Source organism: Lithobates pipiens, unplaced genomic scaffold, assembly GCF_037356315.1.
Source record: "Lithobates pipiens isolate NorthernLeopardFrog02 unplaced genomic scaffold, aLitPip1_a1.2 Scaffold_19, whole genome shotgun sequence".
NCBI lineage: Eukaryota > Metazoa > Chordata > Amphibia > Anura > Ranidae > Lithobates > Lithobates pipiens.
The window spans coordinates 506,336,682-506,358,780 of NW_027507764.1; the positions used below are offsets into that span (position 1 = coordinate 506,336,682).

General features: G+C 40.5%; 1 protein-coding gene across 3 annotated transcripts in view; it reads left to right on the forward strand.

The window, feature by feature from the left end:
* VPS13B (vacuolar protein sorting 13 homolog B) overlaps positions 1-22,099 on the forward strand; it is a 1,337,220-nt gene that overhangs the window by 915,237 nt on the left and 399,884 nt on the right. For all 3 annotated transcript variants that reach the window (XM_077493096.1, XM_077493095.1, XM_077493097.1), the window contains 2 exons: positions 4,954-5,080; positions 8,324-8,467. In XM_077493096.1, the coding sequence (XP_077349222.1) occupies positions 4,954-5,080; positions 8,324-8,467 (271 nt within the window). The remainder of the gene's footprint in view (positions 1-4,953; positions 5,081-8,323; positions 8,468-22,099) is intronic.

Genomic DNA, 22,099 nt, shown 5'->3' on the forward strand with positions numbered 1-22,099 from the left:
TGGCCCGGATATGTGTAGTGGGTGATAAATCACATTTTCTTTTACATAGTGTGGCTAGCCAGATACATGTGGGTCGCTTAACCAGGGAAGAGATGGCAGGATGCACAATGGGAAAAAGTCAATCCCGCGGAGGCAGTGGGATGCTTTGATCTTCTGAGAAACCTTGGGTCCTGTCGTTCCTGTGGATGTTACTTCACATGTACGCACCTACCACATTGTTGCTGACCAAAGACACCCCTTCATGGAAACCGTATTTTCTGAATGCAGCGCCCTCTATCAGCAGGATGATGTTACCGCTGTCCCCTGAAGCACAGAGCGTCCATCTTCTTCCAGGTATCGCTGCTCCGGCCACTCACAGTGCCGGAGCAGCGATGACGTCACTCCCAAGCATGCACACGGGAGCCGCCACTAACGGCATATCGCCATTAGCAGCGGCATGCCCAGTGCGCCTGCGCGCCGCTGCCTATGGCGCATGCGCTGTAGACAGCGGTGCCTGTCTTTTTGTAAATATCTTCTGAACCGTGTAGGTTTAGGAGATATTTCTTGGACCTACAGGTAAGCCTTAATCTAGGCTTACCTGCAGGTCAAAGTGGTTTGTAAGGGTTTGCAACCACTTTAAAGAAGCTGCTATTGACAGCACAGTGCCAGATACCACACCATACCTTTTAGAAATCTAGTGGTGTCCATGCCTCGATAGGTCAGGGCTGCTTTGGCATCAAAAGGGGGACCTACTCAAAATTAGGTTGGTGGTCATAAACTTATGGCTAATCAATATAAATCTCATAGTGGAGATTAAATGAATGAACAAAAAAATCACGGTTGCATTTTTTGCAAGGCAGAATTAAAAAATAAATCCACTTTTGTTGATTAAAAAACAAAAAAATCGTATTCATGTAAACTACATATATACCATGCATTTCAAGGATTTTGGCAAACATTTTGTAACCTCATGCCTTTGTTGTAAAGAAATTGAGGTTTTCCTTATGTCCTTTTTTGAATGCATTTCCAAATCAGAAAACCACTCGCCATTATAACTATTCAAACAATCTCTGTGCTATATAAAAAGCTGCAGCTTCTGCTCTTAGCTGTGGAGGAAATGTGGCTGTGACCCAATAAAACAATTGCAAGGGAGTAAAGGAAAAAATATTTAGACAAAAATATACAGGTACGTTTTGTTAACACAAAACACGGCTGCTTTAGTAATAATTATATTTTGTAAATTATTTGAAGTTAGTGGTTCACTGACTTTGTTAATCACTGAGCCCTGCCCAAGTTTATAAGATTTCAGACAAGTGACACCAACTTTTGCTTAGGGAACTCTTTAGGGACAGCTCAGAAATCAGGACCATCCTTTCCCAATAAGGACACTTTGAAGGATTTTCAAATGGTATAATGGTATGTCAGTGCCAATGATGAAATCCTTTCCACCTGACATTAATACTTTCTCATCCATCTGTGGTTTGGAAATTTTATTCATTGCTTTTTTTTTTCTTCTTCATATTCAGTCATGTTTTCATTCTATATAACTAATTTAGTTTGACAGAAACATGATGTCTTATGAGAGTTGGCACAGTACACTGTTCAAACCTCCTCTTTCCAGTCACTTTAAAACCTTGGGAAAAATAAGTTCAGATGCAGATGAAATCAAATAGCTTTGTACTGGTTCCAGTTCGGAAACTACGCTTCTGCATTTTTTTTCAATTTTATTAGTTGTGTGATTAATATATAATAGACAGTTCAATGTATTTGCCAATTTCTTTTTCCTTTGTTGGTGCTGAAAAATGCTTACATATCACTTTATACATTTGTTAGGTTAAAAAAAGCAGACAAAGAATTGTAAAAAAAAATATTTGAAGACTTATTTTTAGGTTAAAAGTAGATGGGAGGTGAAAATAGTTTTCTATTGAATAGGATGAAGATGATTCAACATAATATTAAGCAACATTTGGGGTAAAAGCTGTTATCACTTCTGTCAGTCTTCATGCAGTTTGCAGTCCTGGATGACTTGTGCAAGTTAAAGGAAAACTATATGGAAAGATAAACTATATTACCAAAAGTATTGGGGTGCTTGCCTTTACACGCACATGAACTTTAATGGCATGCCAGTCTTAGTCCGTAGGGTTCAATATTGACTTGGCCCACCCTTTGCAGCTATAACAGCTTCAACTCTTCTGCTAAGGCTGTTCACAAGAGTGTTGGTATGTTTGACCATTCTTCCAGAAGTGCATTTGTGTGGTCAGGCACTGATGTGGACAAGAAGGCCTGGCGTGCAGTCTCCAATCTAATTTATCCCAAAGGTGTTCTAGTGCAGGACAGTAAAGTGCCTCCATCCATAAAGACAATAGTGGTGGTGTATAGAGCCAAAAAGATTAAAATTGTATCGATGTACCAACATTTCTGGACCTGACTGTACGTATCAGTTATGGGGTTACTATTGCAGAATTAACCTCATATGATTGATTGTGAGCTCTGATCATTACTAGGTGGACCTTTAAGACTCCTATGTACATACATTTATGTTGGTGTGTACATATCTTTAAAATCTTATCATATGAACAACTTTGTAGCAGAGTTTATTTAGCAGTTACAGATGTCTCTGATTGTTTTCTATGGTGAATTGCAGCTGGCAAAGGATATGCTACTATAGCCTACATGGGGATTGATTTGTATCTGCGCTGCTTGTCTTCCCTGTGCAAGTCAATATGAATGCAACCTTAACACCTTCAGTAACTCCACAGCAAATCAAAGTCGTGAAAAAGTACCTGAAAGCATACTGCAGTCATTTTGGTTCTCAGACCAACAATTTTGTAGCGTTACTGCACTTGGTGGGTTTATTTAGTTATAGTTTATACAGTGTCCCTATGTGATGGGACTCTTTAGAGAATATTTTGAACTGCCCAGTTTGTCAGAAGTGAATTAACTAGCATATTGCAGGAAAAAATAGGAACGCCAAAAGGAATTCCAAAGGATCCCATTTGGGGAATGTCCATAACCTCCCAGTGCAGAAAAACTAAATTTCTAGCCAAGGTTCAATGATAAAACACAGTTTAAACCATAGTTACAGATAGACCGAGGGAGTACCTGAACTCTGTGTGTGGCCTTTGTCTTTCAGAATACAGAAAAGTACACTCAAGATTTGTTAGGAAAGGCTGCTTACCATGCTCAGGAAGGAAACTGTAACTTTGGACAAACTTTCCTTTGGGAAGTTGATACTAGACAATTATTTATTAATAGCAGCTAATATTTTGGAAAGTTTTTTGGCCTGTCAGTGCCTCATGTGTGAAACTCGTCAAACTATACCCTTCATTGTGTTGTAGCTATATTTTTTGTTATCCAATGTTATTCTTTTTCAGTCAGTTCTCATAATTCTGACAGTTGTGTCACAGCTGCAATGTAATATCTGCCTTCTGCCAGTGTAATTTGTATAATTGTAATATAATAATTGTGCAACCTTAAACACACATTCTTAAGACTCCAGCAACCTGATACTCTGCATATCTTCCAATTCAGAGGTGGTCAGCCTGATGACTTTTGAGACCTCACATGCAGCCTGTGATCCTCCAAACTGACCCATAATATGTACCTTTTTTATATTGCTTGTGCAAAGCATATGCAAAATTCACTAGCTGTACTACCCCGTTTAAGGCAGAGGAGTTAGTGTGCTTTAAACTAATATACCATCTAGAGCCTAAAAGGGTAATTGGGTTAGGGGGAAAAAAGAGATAATTGAGTATTGCCTGTGATACTTTTTGCTAAAACTTTTGTGAATCAGTACTGCTGGGACCTTGAAGAAGGGGACATACCCCGGAAGCTTGTCCTGAAAAACTGTATGTTAGTGCAAATTAAAGAAAGTATCACAGACAGTACTCAATTCAATTGTCTCAATTGAATTGAGTATTGTCTCAATTCAATTGTTCAGAACAATTGTCTCTGTCGTAAGTGCACTAATACGGTTACAATCACCTCAAGCATGAAGGAAAAAAGAAAAACACAAATAAGCATGTATAATTTCAGGTTATATTCAAGTTTTTAATTTGGGTGTTATATTATGATAGTATCCATGTCAGTGACTCCCCTCAGCATGCACTATGTATAACGTCACTAGGTACTTATGCATGGAGCTAGGCAGAAGCATGTGTTTGCTTACATGAAATAAGGCCCTCTGATTCCTACTGTATTCAATTATATTGTAATTTTACTGTCTGCCTTTATGTTGTAAAGTGCTGCGTAAACTATTGGTGCTGTATGAATCCTGTATAATAATAATGGGGTGGACACAGGGAATGGGTATACATGAGTGTTGGGCAACTGGGGGGGATATACTTATATGCAGCATTTTAGCATAAACTGTTCTATGGGTATAACATGGCCCAGGAACCAATTACAACTTGCGCTTATGCATGCAGTCTAAATGTAATGGTTTCTAGCAGCTCTTTTGAACATGGCAGCAGTAACAATGAGCTAGAGCAGTGTTTCTCAACTCCGGTCCTCAAGGCTCCCCAACAGGTCATGTTTTGAGGATTTCCCTCAGATTAAATGGTTGTGCAAATCAATGTAAATCCTGAAAACATGACCTGTTGGGGTGCCTTGAGGACTGGAGTTGAGAAACACCGAGCTAGAAAATGAAAAATGGTTGCACCAAGTGTCAGAAATTAGATAATCGAAATGATCAAATGGTGATAGCTGAACTCATTATATACCCACACACATATAGTTAACTAATATAATTACAATCATGTTGCTCTATGAAGATAAAGGTGCTAGTATATAAAGAATACATCAATGAATCAATCAAATCATGAAAACAGATACAGTAAACATGCTTAGCATCGTCATGTGCAAATAAGAGCAAAATTAAAAACTTGAGGGCACTAACTAAGCAGCGGTACTTTATTATTTAGTTCTATATTTCACAAACTCTCTTCATAATGCCTACTTTTTTTTCTCCATCAGTATAAGGCGACATCAGGAACGTCGAGCAATACTGAGCCCGATATTAACAGATTTCACAGTGAGAGTTACAGCTGCTCCAGCGATAATCTTCAGTAAAGTGTCTGGACATGACAGCATGCACCCTGAGGTAAGAATTATAATGGTCTATATAGTCCTTATTTTTACAGTATCAGTGCATTAAGGGCAATGTTCATGGGAAACTATCATTTGCCCCAGCAGCACAAATACTCCTTTTCTTCACTTAGAGGGAACCGCTAAGAAGAAAGTTCCTGGTTCCTTCTGTTATGGAAGAGTATGTTATTCACTTTCTTTTCCCCCATGTGACAGCAGTGATGTGTGGTGATTGGTCCAGTGCTGTTGCATGGGAGTCGGGAGACCACCTTCAGCCTTGTAAAAACTCCCACTAAAACGATTCAGATCTTAAACATGGCTTCATTTATTCAGTTTTGACAGCTGAGGAGCAAAGGAAAGGTGTGTGCTTTTAGGAAAGGAGACTGTAACACAAATGTTTCACTGTGTCCTGGATGGGCTTTAAGAGAATCAATGTTTTATTTGTTTTAAATTATGTATAAATATGGTTAGCTCAGTATACCAAATAGTATCAGCGAGGGCTAAGGCAATCTTTGTACAGATATATATTGTATATGTTTCCTTTCTGTATCTCTTCCCTCGCACTACCCCCCCCCCCCTCCTTACATGTCCTTAGTAACGCTTACAGCAGAGGTGGGCAACTCATTTCCCCAAGGGGCCACATGAGAAACTGACTGTTGTGGGGGGCCAAATGAAACTTTAGTGTATAGTAAAAAATATTTTAATTAAACCAGCAGCCTTAGCTGAACAACACTGGACTGTTACGTACATAAACATAGAAAACAAATATCTAACACAAGGAATAATAGGTACACCTGCACAGGAAATAATGTGCACACTCATGATTATTAGAAGCGGTAGTGAATAAATGTCATCTGCTGGTCACAATGTTGGTGTATGGCAGGCTGGTAAAAGCAGTGAGGGACGGCATACAGCGGGAATTTCTGCAGATCCTGACCTAGTGTGAAGAACGGGTACAAGGCTCAGAGGGTTTATGGCGTGCAGGCGCTAACACAGAAGAACTTATCTGGGTAGCAGTTTGAAGGAGAGAATTGGGACGTCTCCTAGGCAGTACACTCCCATCAAAGCAGACTCTGTACTAATCAACTCCTTAGGCTGTCTTCTTCCTGTCTTTGTAGTTATCCACGTGGCACATCTGTCAGCATGGCTCTGAGCCTGTCAGCTTCCTCTTGTGAGCTAACTGATAGGCTCAGAGAGGCATGCTGATAGTGGAGGCATTGAGGGCTGGACGAGGGCAGCCAAAGGGCAGGATGTGGCCCTGGGGAGGCAATTTGCCTATGTCTGACTTGCAGTAAAGCACAGCCAGCCAGGTACAGAGTTGCTATAATAAGGCTTCCCACTGCAAAGCTGTACCAGGAAGCTCCTGGCTGGTGCAAGGATGCTTTTTTATATTCCTCCTTACATGTGTGGTATAATCTGTGATATCACATGGTCACATGTGGGAAAAGTGTTTAAAATCTTTCTTTTTCTCAGTTTACCAGTCGCTCTACTAGGGAGATGATGATGATATCAAAACATTTCTCTCTCCTGGTGGACTTTTCTATAGAAGTATAATACATTTAATATGTACTAACAAACAAAAATGTTAATCTTAAAAGTTGTGCAAAAATATGTTGTAGTTTCTGTTTAAGTTTAGTTGTATTTTGACTACATTGAGGAGAGATTAGGAGCGGGTTTAAAGATAGGTTGATCATATATAGTGGCTCAACTGTTTTGAGAGATATGTAATGATCAAAAATGGGCACCAAGGTAATTAATGACAGAAGTAACATGTGTTTCCTAGACAAACAGCTGATGGGACAGAGTGACAGAGAAGAGTTCTGAAGGAAAATGCAGTAAAGAGAACCTGTTTTTGTGTATTTGCAAAATACATGCTCACTTTAACAAGAATTCCACTAACCCCCATTTTGGTTCTTTTCCCCATAATCACTGCTCTAATACATTTGTGAATATGAGTGGTTGGAATGTGAGTGGTTTTACCTGATTGGAGCAGCCTACCGGTACCAGTGCCTAAGCTAACATCTTATGTGTGACCTTTTTTTGGATATATGTTTTAGGAGTTTAGTACATCACCATGATTTTACTCCCATCAATTTATTTTTGCTATGAAAAATAGTTGAAAGTAATACAATTGCCTGCTATATGGGTAACACCCCAACCAAAGTCCCCTACCGTAATTGTTTTTCCTGCATAACCAATGCTCTAAACTGCCATTGTCCATGACAGTCCCTTTAACAATTATGCATTTGCTTTTCCTTTTAGACGTTTTTTGTTTTTTGTTTTTTTATTACAAAAATAAAAAGATTACATACAATTCAGTCATGTCCTTGGGCTCAAATGGTCGTAAATCAATTGATCAATTGCAAACGTTGCTAGAGCGGCTATAAGAAGATTAAGAATAAAGGGATTTTTCCCTTGGTTGATGTGAGCATGGCAAGGTGAAGGTGCAGACCATCCCATCCCTGAACCTAGGTTGCCTGTGTTGGCACTTCAGCCTTAATGCCACCCCTTTCCCCACAGTTCTTTTCACGAGTGCCACCTCAACTTGCCCCATAGAAGACTAGGCCCCGTGTGCAAGTATTGTGATCAATAAAAGGAAGAAAGGTGGTTAAAACAGTAGCTGTAGAATCACCCCAGTGTTATTTATTTAATTATTTTTTTATTCCTCTTGAAAGATTCAATTAAATCAGGGAAACAAAACAGGAACAATTTGAGGGAAAAAAATGAGCGCTTTATTTTATTTTCTGCTTATAACATGGCATCTGCTTAGAACATGCAGATAGCTTCCAGTATTTGATATTCCCTGTGGCTGTATACCATTTCTTAGATTTGTGGTTTAACCAGCCATTTTTAGTAAGTTTGGTAAGTAGTTCTTATATTCTGTGCTCACACAGTTACCTCAAACCAAGCAGACTGTGTTCCCAGAATCTACTTTTAAAATGCTTTAGAGTTCTTGTGCTCTCGCTTGCATCAGTGTACATATTATGTTAACCTTGCAGCTTTGAACAGTGCTTGTAGAGGTTCTCCGAGGTATATGAGTGAATGGCTGCATTTTTGACATGTCGGATTTGCTCAGCAGCAGAACATTCGTATTGATTACAAATGAAAATAATCTCTGTTTGAAGAATTTGGCACCCGCATGTCAGTATTTCAGGTGCAGTTGATTTAAGATATGTTAGACACGGATATTTCAGAGGTTTGTTTGGTCCCTCGAGCTTGAGTAAACAGAATTGACATGCGATCTACCTTTTCACCTCAGGATATTTTAGTGTGTGGCCATTCCTTGGAAGTGAATATTACCACAAGCTTGGACTTCTTCCTAAGTGTGGCTCAAGTACAACTTCTGCAACAGCTGGTACAAGCCAACATGGTTGGATTTGAACAAACAAACATGGCTGCTGAGGTAAGAGATGACGGGCTATTTAACGATTAACCTTCTGCTTTTTAGAAAGTCTTAAAATAAGTAACTTTGTTCTGCATGTTCTAATCCTTTCATTGACAAAATGTTTTGTGTTGGTGCAAATGTCTCAATAAAAAATGATGTACACTAGGCAAACAGACAAATACACAATTGAAATATATATTTGAGAGCTGTTTTACCTACCAGAGGATTTGTCATTTTGTCCATCAAGTCCTAAGATTAGACCAGCCAAGTTGGTGACCTGACTTTTTTTCTACTTCATTTAACCATTTTTTTTCCTACTGCACTTATCTAACCATTTATTTTTTTAAATAATGGTTACGGGGGGGGGGGGGGGGGGGCTTGGGGTCTCATCAGCTCGCTAAGAGGCTGAGCCGGTTACCGGTTCTGTGACATCAGCAGACTTCAGCTCGCTGTCTGCTCAAGATGGGTCACAGGAGTGCAAAACAAGCTTTGGCTCTACTTCTCCTTTAAGTAAAAGAGCCTGGTGTGGGGAGACCGTGAAGGAGGAGCAGCAACAGCCAGGTGAGGTAATTTTTCAGTTTTCACTTACAATATGTTCAGCCTGGTTGGCCCAAAGTGTTAATACTATCACTATGACTTCTGCTGTGCAGGGGGTTACAACCAGCTAATTTCAGTACAGATCTAGATACTTGCAGTTCATGGCATTAAAAAAATATATGGATATATATATATATATATTTATATTTATTTATTTATTTTTATAAATACAGCCAGTCTCCAAGTTACAAACAAGATGTGTTCTGTAGGTTTGTTCTGAAGTTGAATAGTTGAATTTGTATGTAAGTTGAAACAGGTACATTTTTTAATTGTAACTCCGGAATAGCATAAGGTTTGTTTTGCTGTCTGTGCCCCTGTTCAGAAAATTTCACCTCACTTTTTCCCTGTGACAACTGGATTTTGAAAATGTTGGGTTGTCATGGAAGCAATAATTGGTAATAAATCTTCAGTGATAACACTTACAGGAGTGAATTTCCCTTCTAGGGGTAGATTTCCTCTCACTTCCTGTTGTCTCCCTCCATTTGTAAGTGAGAGTTGTATGTAAGTCGGACTCCTACTTACTTGGGGACTGCCTTGTATATACTGTAACTGCAATAAATAGTGTTCATTTTATGTCTGCCTGAAGTTCAGCTTTAATGGGAGAAAAAGTGGAAAACCAGCCCAATGCTATGGACATCATATTGCCTATGATTCTAATACATCTAAGTTGTGGTAGCAGTTAATGGCACACATTCTGTCTTAAAGCAAATCCGTTGTAGACAAGGTCACAGATTGCTTTAGAACAAGCTCACACTTTGTGGAAATCACTTACAGTTTTTAATTTTCTTGCTGCCATTGCCAAGTAATCAGCAAGGGAAAATCCAACAGTTTTAAATGGCCAACACTTGAAAATAAGCTGCTTGGAGTTGGACCACTCAAAACTGCTCTGTGCCTGAATGATGCAGGGGATAAGTCAACCATGCTGATTGATTTTAAATATTTATTAATCAGGAGAATATGTCACAACAGGTGGCTTTATTTGAACTTGAGACTTGTGTAATATAAGGAGTCTCATACCTGCTACTGTAAAATGAAGAGTCGACAAGGAGTCGCCCTGCTTTCCGTAAAGCTTAAAAACTCTATTTAAATGGCCACACCTTTTGGCTATGCAGTGCATGGTGCTGAATATGGGTCACAAAATATAAGAAGACCCATTAAAGCTTCCATCAGTAGAGGATTGTGGGGCACAAGTTTACAGCAGAAGATGGGGCATACATTGAAGATGTAGGCATTTGCCTTCTATGGGTTAGAATGGTGTAAAGAGCATGTGAGCAGAATTATTCCTCACATATGATGGCAAAATGGAGAACTGTGCAGGTTGGTAAATAGGGTGTTGGGAATTCAACAAGCATTGACCGTCTTGAAGTGTTATATAAACCAAAAGCAAACATTTAATATATATCTGTTTACAAATTCCATTACATGTGATGGCTGCATTAGTTCTCTTTTAGGTTTGCTTTTGTTTTCCCCCTTGATCTGGCCAGTAGCTTTGTTGTTTTTCAACAGAAAAAGCACTCCTGCAAATGTATCATTTTAGAGTGTTGAGACAAACCATTTACCATTGAAATGGGTGCCAATGATCAGCTTTTATTTATTCACCCAAAGCCTTTATCCCAATAGAACAACAAGCTGTTGCTGTAACTTCTTGTGTAACTGCAATGTGAGCTGGTGTTTGGCTTCAATTTGTTAGTGTGTCTAAATCTGCTAATACATCTGACACGCCCCTCCCTTCCCAACAAACAGTGATGCTGTCTGCCGTGTCCCCTGTTACTGGCCAGATCACCTGGGGAAAACAGAAGGAAAAAAAAGCCTAAAAAAAGAAAACCAATGCAGCCATCAAATCTAATGATTGGTAAGCTGCAATATATTTTAATTTTTGGTTTCGGGTTTAATACCGCTTTAATAAAAAAAAAAAATATGAATATGTGAAATGTAAATACATCTTCTGAATTCTCTTTCACTGTGTAATTGGGTAATAAAAGATATTGTACTGTGACAACAATCTACTTTTTACAGGGAACATTGTTATTGTACAGTATGTTTCCTGTCCATGTCCTTAACCACTTGGGATCCGCGCTATTGCAAAATGACGGCAATAGCGCGGACCCACATTTTCGGGACTACGTCTATTGACGTAGTCCCGGTTACGAGCGGCCTGCGCGCCCCCTGAGGGGCGCGCGCGGCGCGCTCTGTGATCGGCGAGTCCGTGAGACTCGCCTGATCACCGATCCGTGTAAGGGGTCGATCCCGACCCCTTATCACGTGATCAGCTGTCAGCCAATGACAGCTGATCATGTGATAAAACGGAGCCGGTAATCGGCTAGTATTCCTCCTCGCGCTGACAGCGCGAGGAGAAAAAAAAAAGCCGATCGCCGGCGGCCGTGTTCGGGACATCAGTCCCGATCACGGCCAGCAATTTAAAAGGACACCTGCCCCCTGCCAGTGCCCACCTGCCACCCGCAGTGCCATCCTGAAATAAAGTAAGTGCCCCCCTGTCAGTGCCACCCAGCAGTGCCCATAGTGCCCACAGTGCCACCCAGCAGTGCCCACAGTGCCACCCAGCAGTGCCCACAGTGCCACCCACAGTGCCACCCAGCAGTGCCACCCACAGTGCCACCCAAAATCTGCCTCAGGTGCTGCACCCCAGTGCCGCCCATCAGTGCCCAGCAGTGCCGCCCATCAGTGCCCAGCAGTGCCGCCCATCAGTGCCCAGCAGTGCCACCTATCAGAGCCACCTATCAGTGCCACCTATCAGTGCCCATCAGTCCCATCTATCTGTGGTACCTATCAGTGCCCATCCGTGCCACTTATCCGTGCCACCCATCCGTGCCATCTTATCTGTGCCCATCTTTGCCCATCAGTGCCGCCTTATCTGTGCCCATCGGTGCCGCCTTATCTGTGCCTATTAGTGCCGCCTTAACTATGCCTATCAGTGCCCACCAGTGCAGCCTATCAGTGCCCACCAATGCAGCCCATCAGTGCCCACCAATGCAGCCCATCAGTGCCCACCAATGCAGCCTATCAGTGCCGCCTAATCAGCGCACTTCAATGAAGGAGAAAAATGACCCGTTTGCAAAATTTTATAACAAACTATTAAAACATGATTTTTTTTTTTTTTTTTTTGCATCTTTTTTTGTTTGTTTAGCAAAAAATAAAACTCCGAGCTGTAACTAAATACCACCAAAAGAAAGCTCTATTTGTGGGAAAAAAATGATAAAAAATTCATTTGGGTACAGTGTTGTATGGCCGCGCAATTGTCACTCAAAGTGCATCAGCGCTGAAAGCTGAAAATTGGTCTGGGACTGAGGGGGGTTTAAGTGCCCAGTAAGCAAGTGGTTAAAGAACATGCACAGCTATGAATGTTTGCGGTTTTGTAGTCAGTTTCTGTTTTATGCTTTGTGTGTTAGTTGTCTGTATGTGAATCTGCTCAACCAAACGTTTGTCTTATAATAGAAAGCCCCATTGTTATGGAGCATTTCTGCAGCTTTCTTTGTTTTCCAAGTTTTCTACCAACAACTAAAATAAATCACATGTGGAGAATAAAAGGAATTTTTCTTCAGAAACATTGAGTTCATAGACATGGCTTAAGACTTAGGTGAATGGTGCACGCCTGGCCCTTACCTGGAAAACACATGTATATGTACTTTCTGGAACCCAGGTCATACAAGGATATTAAAGATCCAAAATTAAAGTAATACTAAAGTCTTTTTTTTTATTTAAAAATAACAAACATGTTATACTTACCTGCTCTGTGCAGTGGTTTTGTACAGAGCAGCCTAGATCTTCCTCTTCTCCATTCCTTGCCCCTTCTCCCTGTTGTGTTCCCCCACAGCAAGCAGATTTCTATGGGGGCACCTGAGCCGAGCCGCAGCTCTGTGTGTCCATTCAGACACTGAGCCACAGTTTGGCCCTGCCCCCTCTCTCTCTCTCCTGATTGGCTAACTGACTTTGATAGCAGCGGGAGCCAATAACTCCTTAGCCCATCTCAGTCAATCAGAAGGCTGAGAGTGCTGATCGGGAGCCAGTCGGCTGTTGGTTTTCTAGCTTGTTCATCCAACTGAAGCAGGCTAAACGGCCAGCTTCTGTCAAACTGGCTTTCATACAGACGGGCCGAATGTCGGCCGTTTTTTTATTGAACAGGCTGATGTTTCCCAACATTCGGCCCATATGCATTAGGCTTTAGAGTGGGTGTAAACCTAATGAAGACATTTAGTTTGCTAAAGCACTTCATCCTTTGTTGAATCTCTGTGCTGCTTATTGCCTGCGGCCACTTCTTATCTGCATGTACCCCAGTGATAGCCGCATGGCATTTCTCAGGCTAGTATTTCCGATAGGAGCAACGTGTATCGTGTGTTGAAATGTGCACTTATAGTCTCTATTGGAAGGCCATATGACTGGGAGACAATGCACAAGCACATTTGGGAGAGTGGGGCAGAGCACCATCACAAAGTGCCTCAAAACAGACCTTCCTGGCAGGCTTACTAAATATTATTTTATTAATTTCAAAAATATTTAAAATTACCTTTGAAATTACATTTAAATGTTATGTGAGATTTTAGAGACTGAATTTAAATATACTTTAAAGTTCAATCCAGAGATCAATTCTAGAACTCTTGTTTTATGGCAGTAATACCCCCACATTATGGTGATACAAGTGACTCTGATTCAAACGTTGGGCCCCTCCCATGCCAGTCCTGACAAACTGTACAATCTCTCATCTCCAGCACAAGCCAGGACAGTGTGCAGTGGGTGAAGTCCTCGTGGTACAGATACATAGAAAGATAAGGGTACAGAAGAGAGAGTATAAGGTGGAGGTGCAACATACAAGATTCTGAACCATATTACCCTAACCACAATCCATTTTAGTGGAACTCCATTTTCTTTCTAAACTTTGTAACTGTTTTTTTTTTTTTTTTACAGAGTATGTAATATGCTATTGAATGCAGAAATCAAGCACTATTAGTTATTTTACCAAAAGCTGTTTTACATTTGGGTCCACCACTCAAGAGAGGTCCAATATATCAGTTACTGGGTTAATATTGACCTAAGGTTTATATGGGATATGTACAGACATAGACCAATCAGTCAGAACTTCATGACCACCCTTTTAAATTTGAGTAGGCGCTGTTTGCCGTCAAAACAGCCCTAATCTGTTTCAGCGTGGAGGCCACTTGACCTCTGAAAGTATGCTGTGGTATCCAGCACCAAGCCATCAGCAACAGACCACTTAACTTCTGTAAGTTGCGAGTTGGAAACTTCATGAATCAAATTTTTACTGCACATCCCACAGATACTCGATTAGATTGAGATCAGGAGAATTTGGAGACCAAATCAACACCTCATACTTAGGTGTTCTTAATTCCATTCTTGAACCATTTTTTCAGTGTGGCAGGGCACATTATCCTCCTGAAAGAGGCAGCTGCCATCTTGAAATACTGTTTCCATGAAGGGGTATACTTGGTCAGCAGCAGTGTTTAGGTCGGTAGTACTTGTATGTGTAAGTAATATCCACATGAATGACAGGACCCAAGCTTTCCCAGCAGAACATTGCCAAAAGCATCACACTGCCTCCACCGGCTTGCCTTCATCCTATACTGCACTGTGGAGCCATTTTGTGTTTTTTTTTTTCCTCTGAACATATGCTGACTTGGATGTAAAAGGACATCCACCTGTCCATACCATACATTGTGGTTTAGTCTGCATCTGTCTGAAAAACTGACGGAGCACTCCTGTAAAAGGGCTCTTACATGTTACAAGTCCTGTGTCATGTCCTTTAAGAATTGTGGGTCCTGAGATTTTATTTATTTTTCTGTTTAGTGTAGTCCACAAATGTGCCAGTAGAAAATTGCTTCAGACAGCTCTTTCTTACAACAATTGCCTCCTGTGTGGGTACTGGCACCCTAGGCTGGCCATACATACATTATACACAATTAGATTGTACAAACTTTGTACAATATATTTAAAGTAGAACTACACTTCATCTGAGCACTACAAACCAAAAACACAATTTAATTCATTTTTAGTATTCAAAGAAAACTCTCACATCCATCCATGTCTCTATGCTTTATTTTGCTGGGAAATCCCTTTTAAAAACAAACCCTAGCATTTCTGGTCATGGCCATCCTGAGTAAGGGCTGATGAATAATGAAGCATTAAGTATCTGAAATCTTTCTGCCCTTAGCTCAAGCATGCAGGCAGGAGGGTTTACTTACTGGAGAAAACCTCTCCTCCCCTCCTGAAGACTCCTGGGATGTATGAAATAATTTTGCCTAGGCATGAAAACCAAGAAGTAACTGAAGAAATGTAAAAAAGAAGAAAAGAAAAAATGAAAACAAGAAAACATGATACTTTCCCTTTTATTTACTATAGCTAGCAGCATAAAGATTAAAATAGTCAATATTGATTGGGAGAGTGAAGTTAAGCTTTAAGGCAGGCCTATTAGCTAGTTATTCCCATTAGTAACATTGTTGCTGGGAAATATAAATATTGCGCAACAAGATTGTAATGTGTATAGTCAGTGATAGAGTTGCTACCTTAAATTGGTCAAATATCACTAGATATGTCCCCTAGGTGTTGTAAATTGTGCAGTGTTTTGGAATGGCCAACTGTAGTTAAAGTGGAAGTTCATTCCCTCTAGCAACATTTCTTTCTTGCTTTCCGATCCTGCTTACAAACCTTACAGGCAACTAGGGTGCCCATACATTACAAATTGTGGCATTTGTTTGCATGGACAGAGAGATTTCCAAACATGAGCAGATGTGTCACTGGTGTCTCTCAGGTCCTGAATATCTGGTAGAAACCATCATTCATCTGTGCACTCTCTAGATCTTGCTATATGGTGGAGCATAGGGGGACGGAGGTGAAAATAACCAGAAGAGGAGGGATGAAAAAAAGACTGATTTAACACAACCTGACTAGTGCATAGCAAGCATGTTCACCTAAGCTATCTATAGATATTTAGCGAAAGTTGGCCAAATCAGAACAATCATTTAGGTTGGAAAACCTGTGATAATCACTACTGTTCCTGTTTTATAAGGGTTACCAGCCGCCTCTGTCAACACCACTGATCACCTTCCACCTATTCTTTCCATTGAGATAAACAGGAATATTGATGTTTACATATCCACCGATTTATGATGTTCGCAGATGATAAGATCACATCTGAAAGTCTGTCTGTTCTCTATGGGCACCTGTAGAAAGGTTGATGTGCAGTCTTCGATAAATATTATGATTTTGCTCTTTTAATGGCAGTTACCGATTGGCATATTTGGCATACTACTGCATTTACATGTTGTGGTTTTATGCTAGTCTCTTTGCTTAATGCCCTGTTTTTCCATCACTGTAAGGCCGCGTACACACGGGCGGATTGTCTGCCCAACTAAGTTCGTCAGACAATCCGACAGACAGTCCGGTCAAAATTTGAATGAACGGACTTGACCACACACGATGAGCAGACAGTCCGCTGAAAGCGTGCGCGATGACGTGTACAGCATGTACGACGGGACTAGAAAAACTACGTCCTATACACTGCAATGCAACCTTCGGCCGTGTAAATCCTTTCTGAGCATGCGCCATACTTAGTCCGTCCAACTTGCCTACACACGAGCGGACTGTCCGCTGAAACCAAGTTTGGACGGACAAAACCAAGTTTGAACGGACAAAATTACGGAAATTCCGTAAGACTTTGTTCGTCAGACAGTCCGCTGAAAAAGTCTAAGTTGGACAGACAATCCGCCCGTGTGTACGCGGCCTAACATGTCACACAATTACGCATACATTTTCTTATAATCATTTCATATGCACAGCTCAGTTCCATTTAACAGAGCCATAAAACCATTGTACATAGGGTACTTACCTTGAATGGTGTTGTTTATGAATCTAATTGTTGATTATCTCCCCTCATCTGAAAAAAAAAGTTGTCTCATTCCAACAATGTGATTCATTTCAGTAGTAAAACAGGAAATTATGTCCTTTAAATATATGTTCAGATGCTTTATTGGTAACAAATGTGAACGCCATGTAAGGATTTTGTGATGGAAACTGTGGGTTGCTCTGAAATGTTGTGTTTATTATGCTAGCAGAACTTTTTTCCCAAATAGAGTATATGGAGTCTGGTAAACACGATGCAAAGATGTCATCTGGGGCCACTCTTACTTGCTTTATAATCTCCCAAGTTCCCTACATGGCTTGCAGTTCAGAAAAGGTCAGATCGCTCCATGGGTTGGAGTGGGGGCGTTTGACAATACATTGCCTCATTTCTAGAAATGATTGCATAGGGTAGGAACCATCAGCACCATACTATGTGGAATGTTCTGCATGCAACAACAATTACAATATTATTTGCTATATTCATTCATAGTCTGGCAAGCATATAAAACAATGAACATAAAACATTATGTGACTAATACAGAGCGGGATTTTGAGCTTCGCCCATTATTCCTGATTTCCTGCAGATGGGTAGCTGTTAAGTCTTTGTACCTTGAATAGAAATAATGGCGGAAATATATATAGATATATAATGCTAGTGTGGTTGAATTTCGTTACATTTTGGTCAATGTTCTTTTTAGTAATTTTGGTTTATTAAATTCATCATAATAAACAGGAGCCAACATATTTATTTACATTGTAGCATACAGGTACTGCTACCACTGTATTTAACTCCAGTGTAAGGTAAATGAAAGACGAGCTTCAGCTCAAATCCCGGTACATCAGCCACAGCCTTTTGACGTGTTTCACCCACATTAGGCTTAATCATAGGTGATCTCTGTGATTAAACCCTATGTGGGTGAAACATGTCAAAGGGGCGTGACCGATGGTTGGGATTTGAGCTGAAATCTGACTTTCATTTACCTGGAGTTGAATACAGTGTGTGGCCGGTACCTGTATGCTATATTTTATCTTTGAATGAGATGTGTTCTATCTCTGCCTGTGAGAACAGAAGGCACTACAGACAGCAGCATTGTCATGAGGGGGGGGGGGGGGGGGGAGTGCTAAATAAATCAGCAGATTTAGATGCACTAACAAATGGAAGTCAAACTCCAGCTCATACTTTATAATCAGTTACAGCAAACAGTGTTTTTCCTTTTGGAATAAAGGTTTTACATGACTAAATAAAAGCAATTCATTTTAATCACCCCTGCCAGTGTAAGGTGGTTTGTCTCATCCATGCAAAATGGTGAAGATTAGAGGGATGAGGGATTAGAATCTCTGTCAGTTTTTATTTTGCTGTCTGTGCCCCTGTTAGGTCTCATTTACACTTGCTTTGGCTTCAACACACATTAAAGTGCCTACGTCTTCAACATGATTTTATGATGTTTTTGAATCTTCTGTGGTGCTTTGATTAAGCTTTCTCGATGCTTCGATGAAGCGTTGGTAAAGCGTCCTTGATGCTCTTTTGAATCTTTAGTGAAGCTTGACAGATGCCCTGTGTGTGTGGATATCTCATAGGGTAAGTTTGAAGAGAGCGCACACAACGGGGAACTCCCAGTTCAATTTGCAAGATCCTCTTTCAGGTGCTCAGTGTGTCCTTACACACCACAGCACAAACAAGTAAAAGGATTGAGCCGGCAACTCCGTAGTCCATGTAGCGATTTTATTGATTGGTTACATGAAGTGACAAGCAAAACAACTGACATGTTTCGGCAACAGCCTTAGTCATAGCATGTTAAACATAAAAAATAGCAATACATTTATACTCATATAAGCTCCACCCCAAAATCCATTTGCATGGTAAATTGAAGCAGTTAACTGGGCAATTAAGAGGTCAATATCAAGATGCCAAAATGCAGCAAAAGGACTGAGACAAAAAATATACATCACCTGACATGTTTCAAAAGATTTAAAAGCACAGTGGAATACTTTACATGAGACCCTACACACACAGGGTGATCCTGTATAGTATTCCACTGTGCTTTTAAATCTTTTAATGTTGCGCTAAAGTAAATAGACATGTCAGGCTTTAAAATTGTGCACGTTCGTGGATTGACATCAAACTACAGTATTTAAACATTTCCATAGGCTACGCTTTAAAAGCATTTACAGGTTACCAGTTTAAAGTTGCAGAGGAGGTCTGGTGCTAGAATTATTACTCTCTCTCTGACGTTTGTAGCAAAACCTGGTGCGATTGCCGTTTACGTATGTGCACAGAACCAACAGCTTTAGGTGCGAGCACAGGGATACAGGCGCTTTTTAAAAAAATGTTATATTTAATTTTATTTTTGCACTTTTCTTTAATATTTTTTTAAATCACTTTTATTGTAAACATCCCTTGTGTTAGCAATAGGCAGTGACAGGTACTCGGAGACAGGTTTATGGAGAGATCTGGGGTCCGCCTCCTGAAAAAAAAAAACAATACTGGAATGTAGCTGCAGGCATCATCCCGATATAACCACTTAAATGTCAATCATGTTACGTGTACATGATTTGGTGGCAAGTGGATATAAAAAAAAAGTTTTCTGTTTAGTTCTACTTTAACAACCTTTGAAAAGCTTGCTTTTATGAGAACAATTTTAACTGGTATCTGATTACCATTGCCAAGAGTTTTATTTTTAAATTCTAAATGAGTACTAAGTAGCTTTTGGAAGGCCCTAAATCCCATCCAGGAATGATGAGGGTTGTACTCCCCAATCCGAGAGCAACTGCACCTGTCATCCACATTTTTAGGGCTTAAAACCAAAAATTGAATATTTATGGATCTAGAAATGGAGGTCTGTGGGCTTCCTTGTCCTATTAGTGACACATCCATTTAAATGCAAACAGACTTATAAATAATAAAAGGTCATGTCATGTAAACCTCAAGTAAGTTCATTCTCTTAATTAGCACATTGCAAACATTACAAAAAAGAAAAAATAGGAAAAAGTACTCAAGTGAGTTTTTTCACTGGCATGTTTAGCTACATCTGGCACACTGTGAGCTCATGAGCCAACCGAGTAGCAGAGCCAAGTATATTTTGGCCATATTGTAGTAGAAATGCTAAAACATTAAACAGCCCTGACATATGATGAAAGCTGCTGAGCCACTTTCAACCTCGTCCCTGCAAGTGTTTTTTTGCTATTGTTTTTCAGAGATTATTATGCTGTATATTGTGGTAGATCGGAATTCTGCAGAGCTTTTAAAATTGGGGCAATATCTGAAATACTGTAAAGAGATCCATGAGGGGAAACAGAGTATCTTACTTAATGAAATCTGAAACATTGCTGGAGCCTTAGAGAGGCTTAGAATTACTGTTGGGCACATGTGAGACTTCTGGATCTGAAAATAAAAAGAAATTGCTGCGACATTTGTTTTCCTTGCCCCAGAGAGCCAGTAGCTGTCTTAGATCCTCCGGTACGGGCTGGCTTAAACCTATGCTACTGTAAAGGTTCTGAACTGCATATACTTGCTACTATATATCCGTAATGCTTTTGTTTGGATCATACAAACACTTTCTAGACTTTTGTTTTACAAATTATATGCAACGCAGGGGTTTACCAAAGTTAGCATACTGAACAATGTGTTGCTCTTTAAGTAAGGAGATGGCTCCCTCTAGTGGCCAATACAGCTTTGGCCTGAACCTCTCTCTATTTCGCAACAAACAACTTGCATTATAGACTGTGTAGTTTAATGCGGAAGTGACTCATATGTTTACCCCAGATAAAGAACTACCTACCCACAATGCCTCACTTACCTACCCACAAGGCCAAGTTACAGAATTGCCTGCTGGGTAGGCAAATAAAAGGAGGAGTGTGGCCATGCTCTCTTCTTCCTCTTCCTGGGACGCCATTGAAGACCTGCCTGCAGGGAGCTGTGGGTGTGCGATTGGAAGACTGTGGCCTGTGAGGCGTGGAGCGGAGTCGCGTGGTCTCTAAGGAGTTCCGGAACAGTGTGTTGGATCAGCGTGTGGATGGACCGGAGAGCCCAAGTACTCTTAACCTTTCCTGCATCACAGTGACCGGACCTCTGAAAGAGCAGCAGGGGGTTGACGGCACCAGCCAGGAGCAGGACTGAGATATCCCAAGTGGAACAGTACAAGCATCTGGGCCTTGTGTGGTGAGCGGGCACTTGCTCAGATTGATATAATACCTTGTTGCTGTATAAACTAGTTCCAGAGAGCTGGTGAGACCTGCAGTCCCACAGAAGTGCTTTCACTTGTTCGTAGACTTTGTGCAGTGAAGCCTCAGAGCCTGGTTGCTCTGCACTATACAGTTAATGTTGTGTTGCATCCTTCAGTAAGGAAGAAGTTCTACAAGTGCCTTATATAACCAAGCACACCGTTACCTACATATCTTTCCACTATAACTTGCCATTTATTCGTTTCCTGGATTCCAATACTGCAGTCTAAAAAGCTAGCTGAAGAAAGAAGAGGATAAGAAACTTTTACTATTTCTATAAAGCATTATTACTTCATCATACATTTTTAGAACTGCATTACAACCTAGAGGGAGCCCTTGAGTATATGACATAGATATTGGTACTGTATTATACTGCTGCATTGTATCTGATATTGCATTGACAATCTATTGTGTATGTGCACTGAGGTAGGGGTGGAAAGGTGTTCAATATAAGTGATTTATCGTATTGAGCATAAGCCACCCTCTGCCTGACACTTTTATTGTTATTATTTCATTCTTTATATTGAGGTTACCACTTTGTTTAATGTATTGAACACAATTTCTCTCAGTAAACCGTTTATGTGGTTATATGACAATTGGTGTAAGACTATCTGTTGCTACAGTTGATGGAGTGACGGATACCAGGGTGACGGTAAATATACAATATAGGGTGTTATTATTATGTTGCTTTTTACCATTGGGTCTTACATTAACATTGCTACACAGTTGTGCCAAGGGGGTTTGACCCATTATCTGGGGTGGAAAGGCAGAGTGCAGGCCCAATCAATTATCAGCAGCTCCTTAGGGGGTCAGTGCTACATATACTTAGAAAATTTTCTTTCAGTTGCATGCTGGTGAAACCTGGGGTTGCATTGCAGCTTTTACTGAACCCGTGGTCAGGCTATGACCATTCAACTATATTTATTTCCTAAGTGGTAAAGTAGCTTTGAAACAAGCCAACAC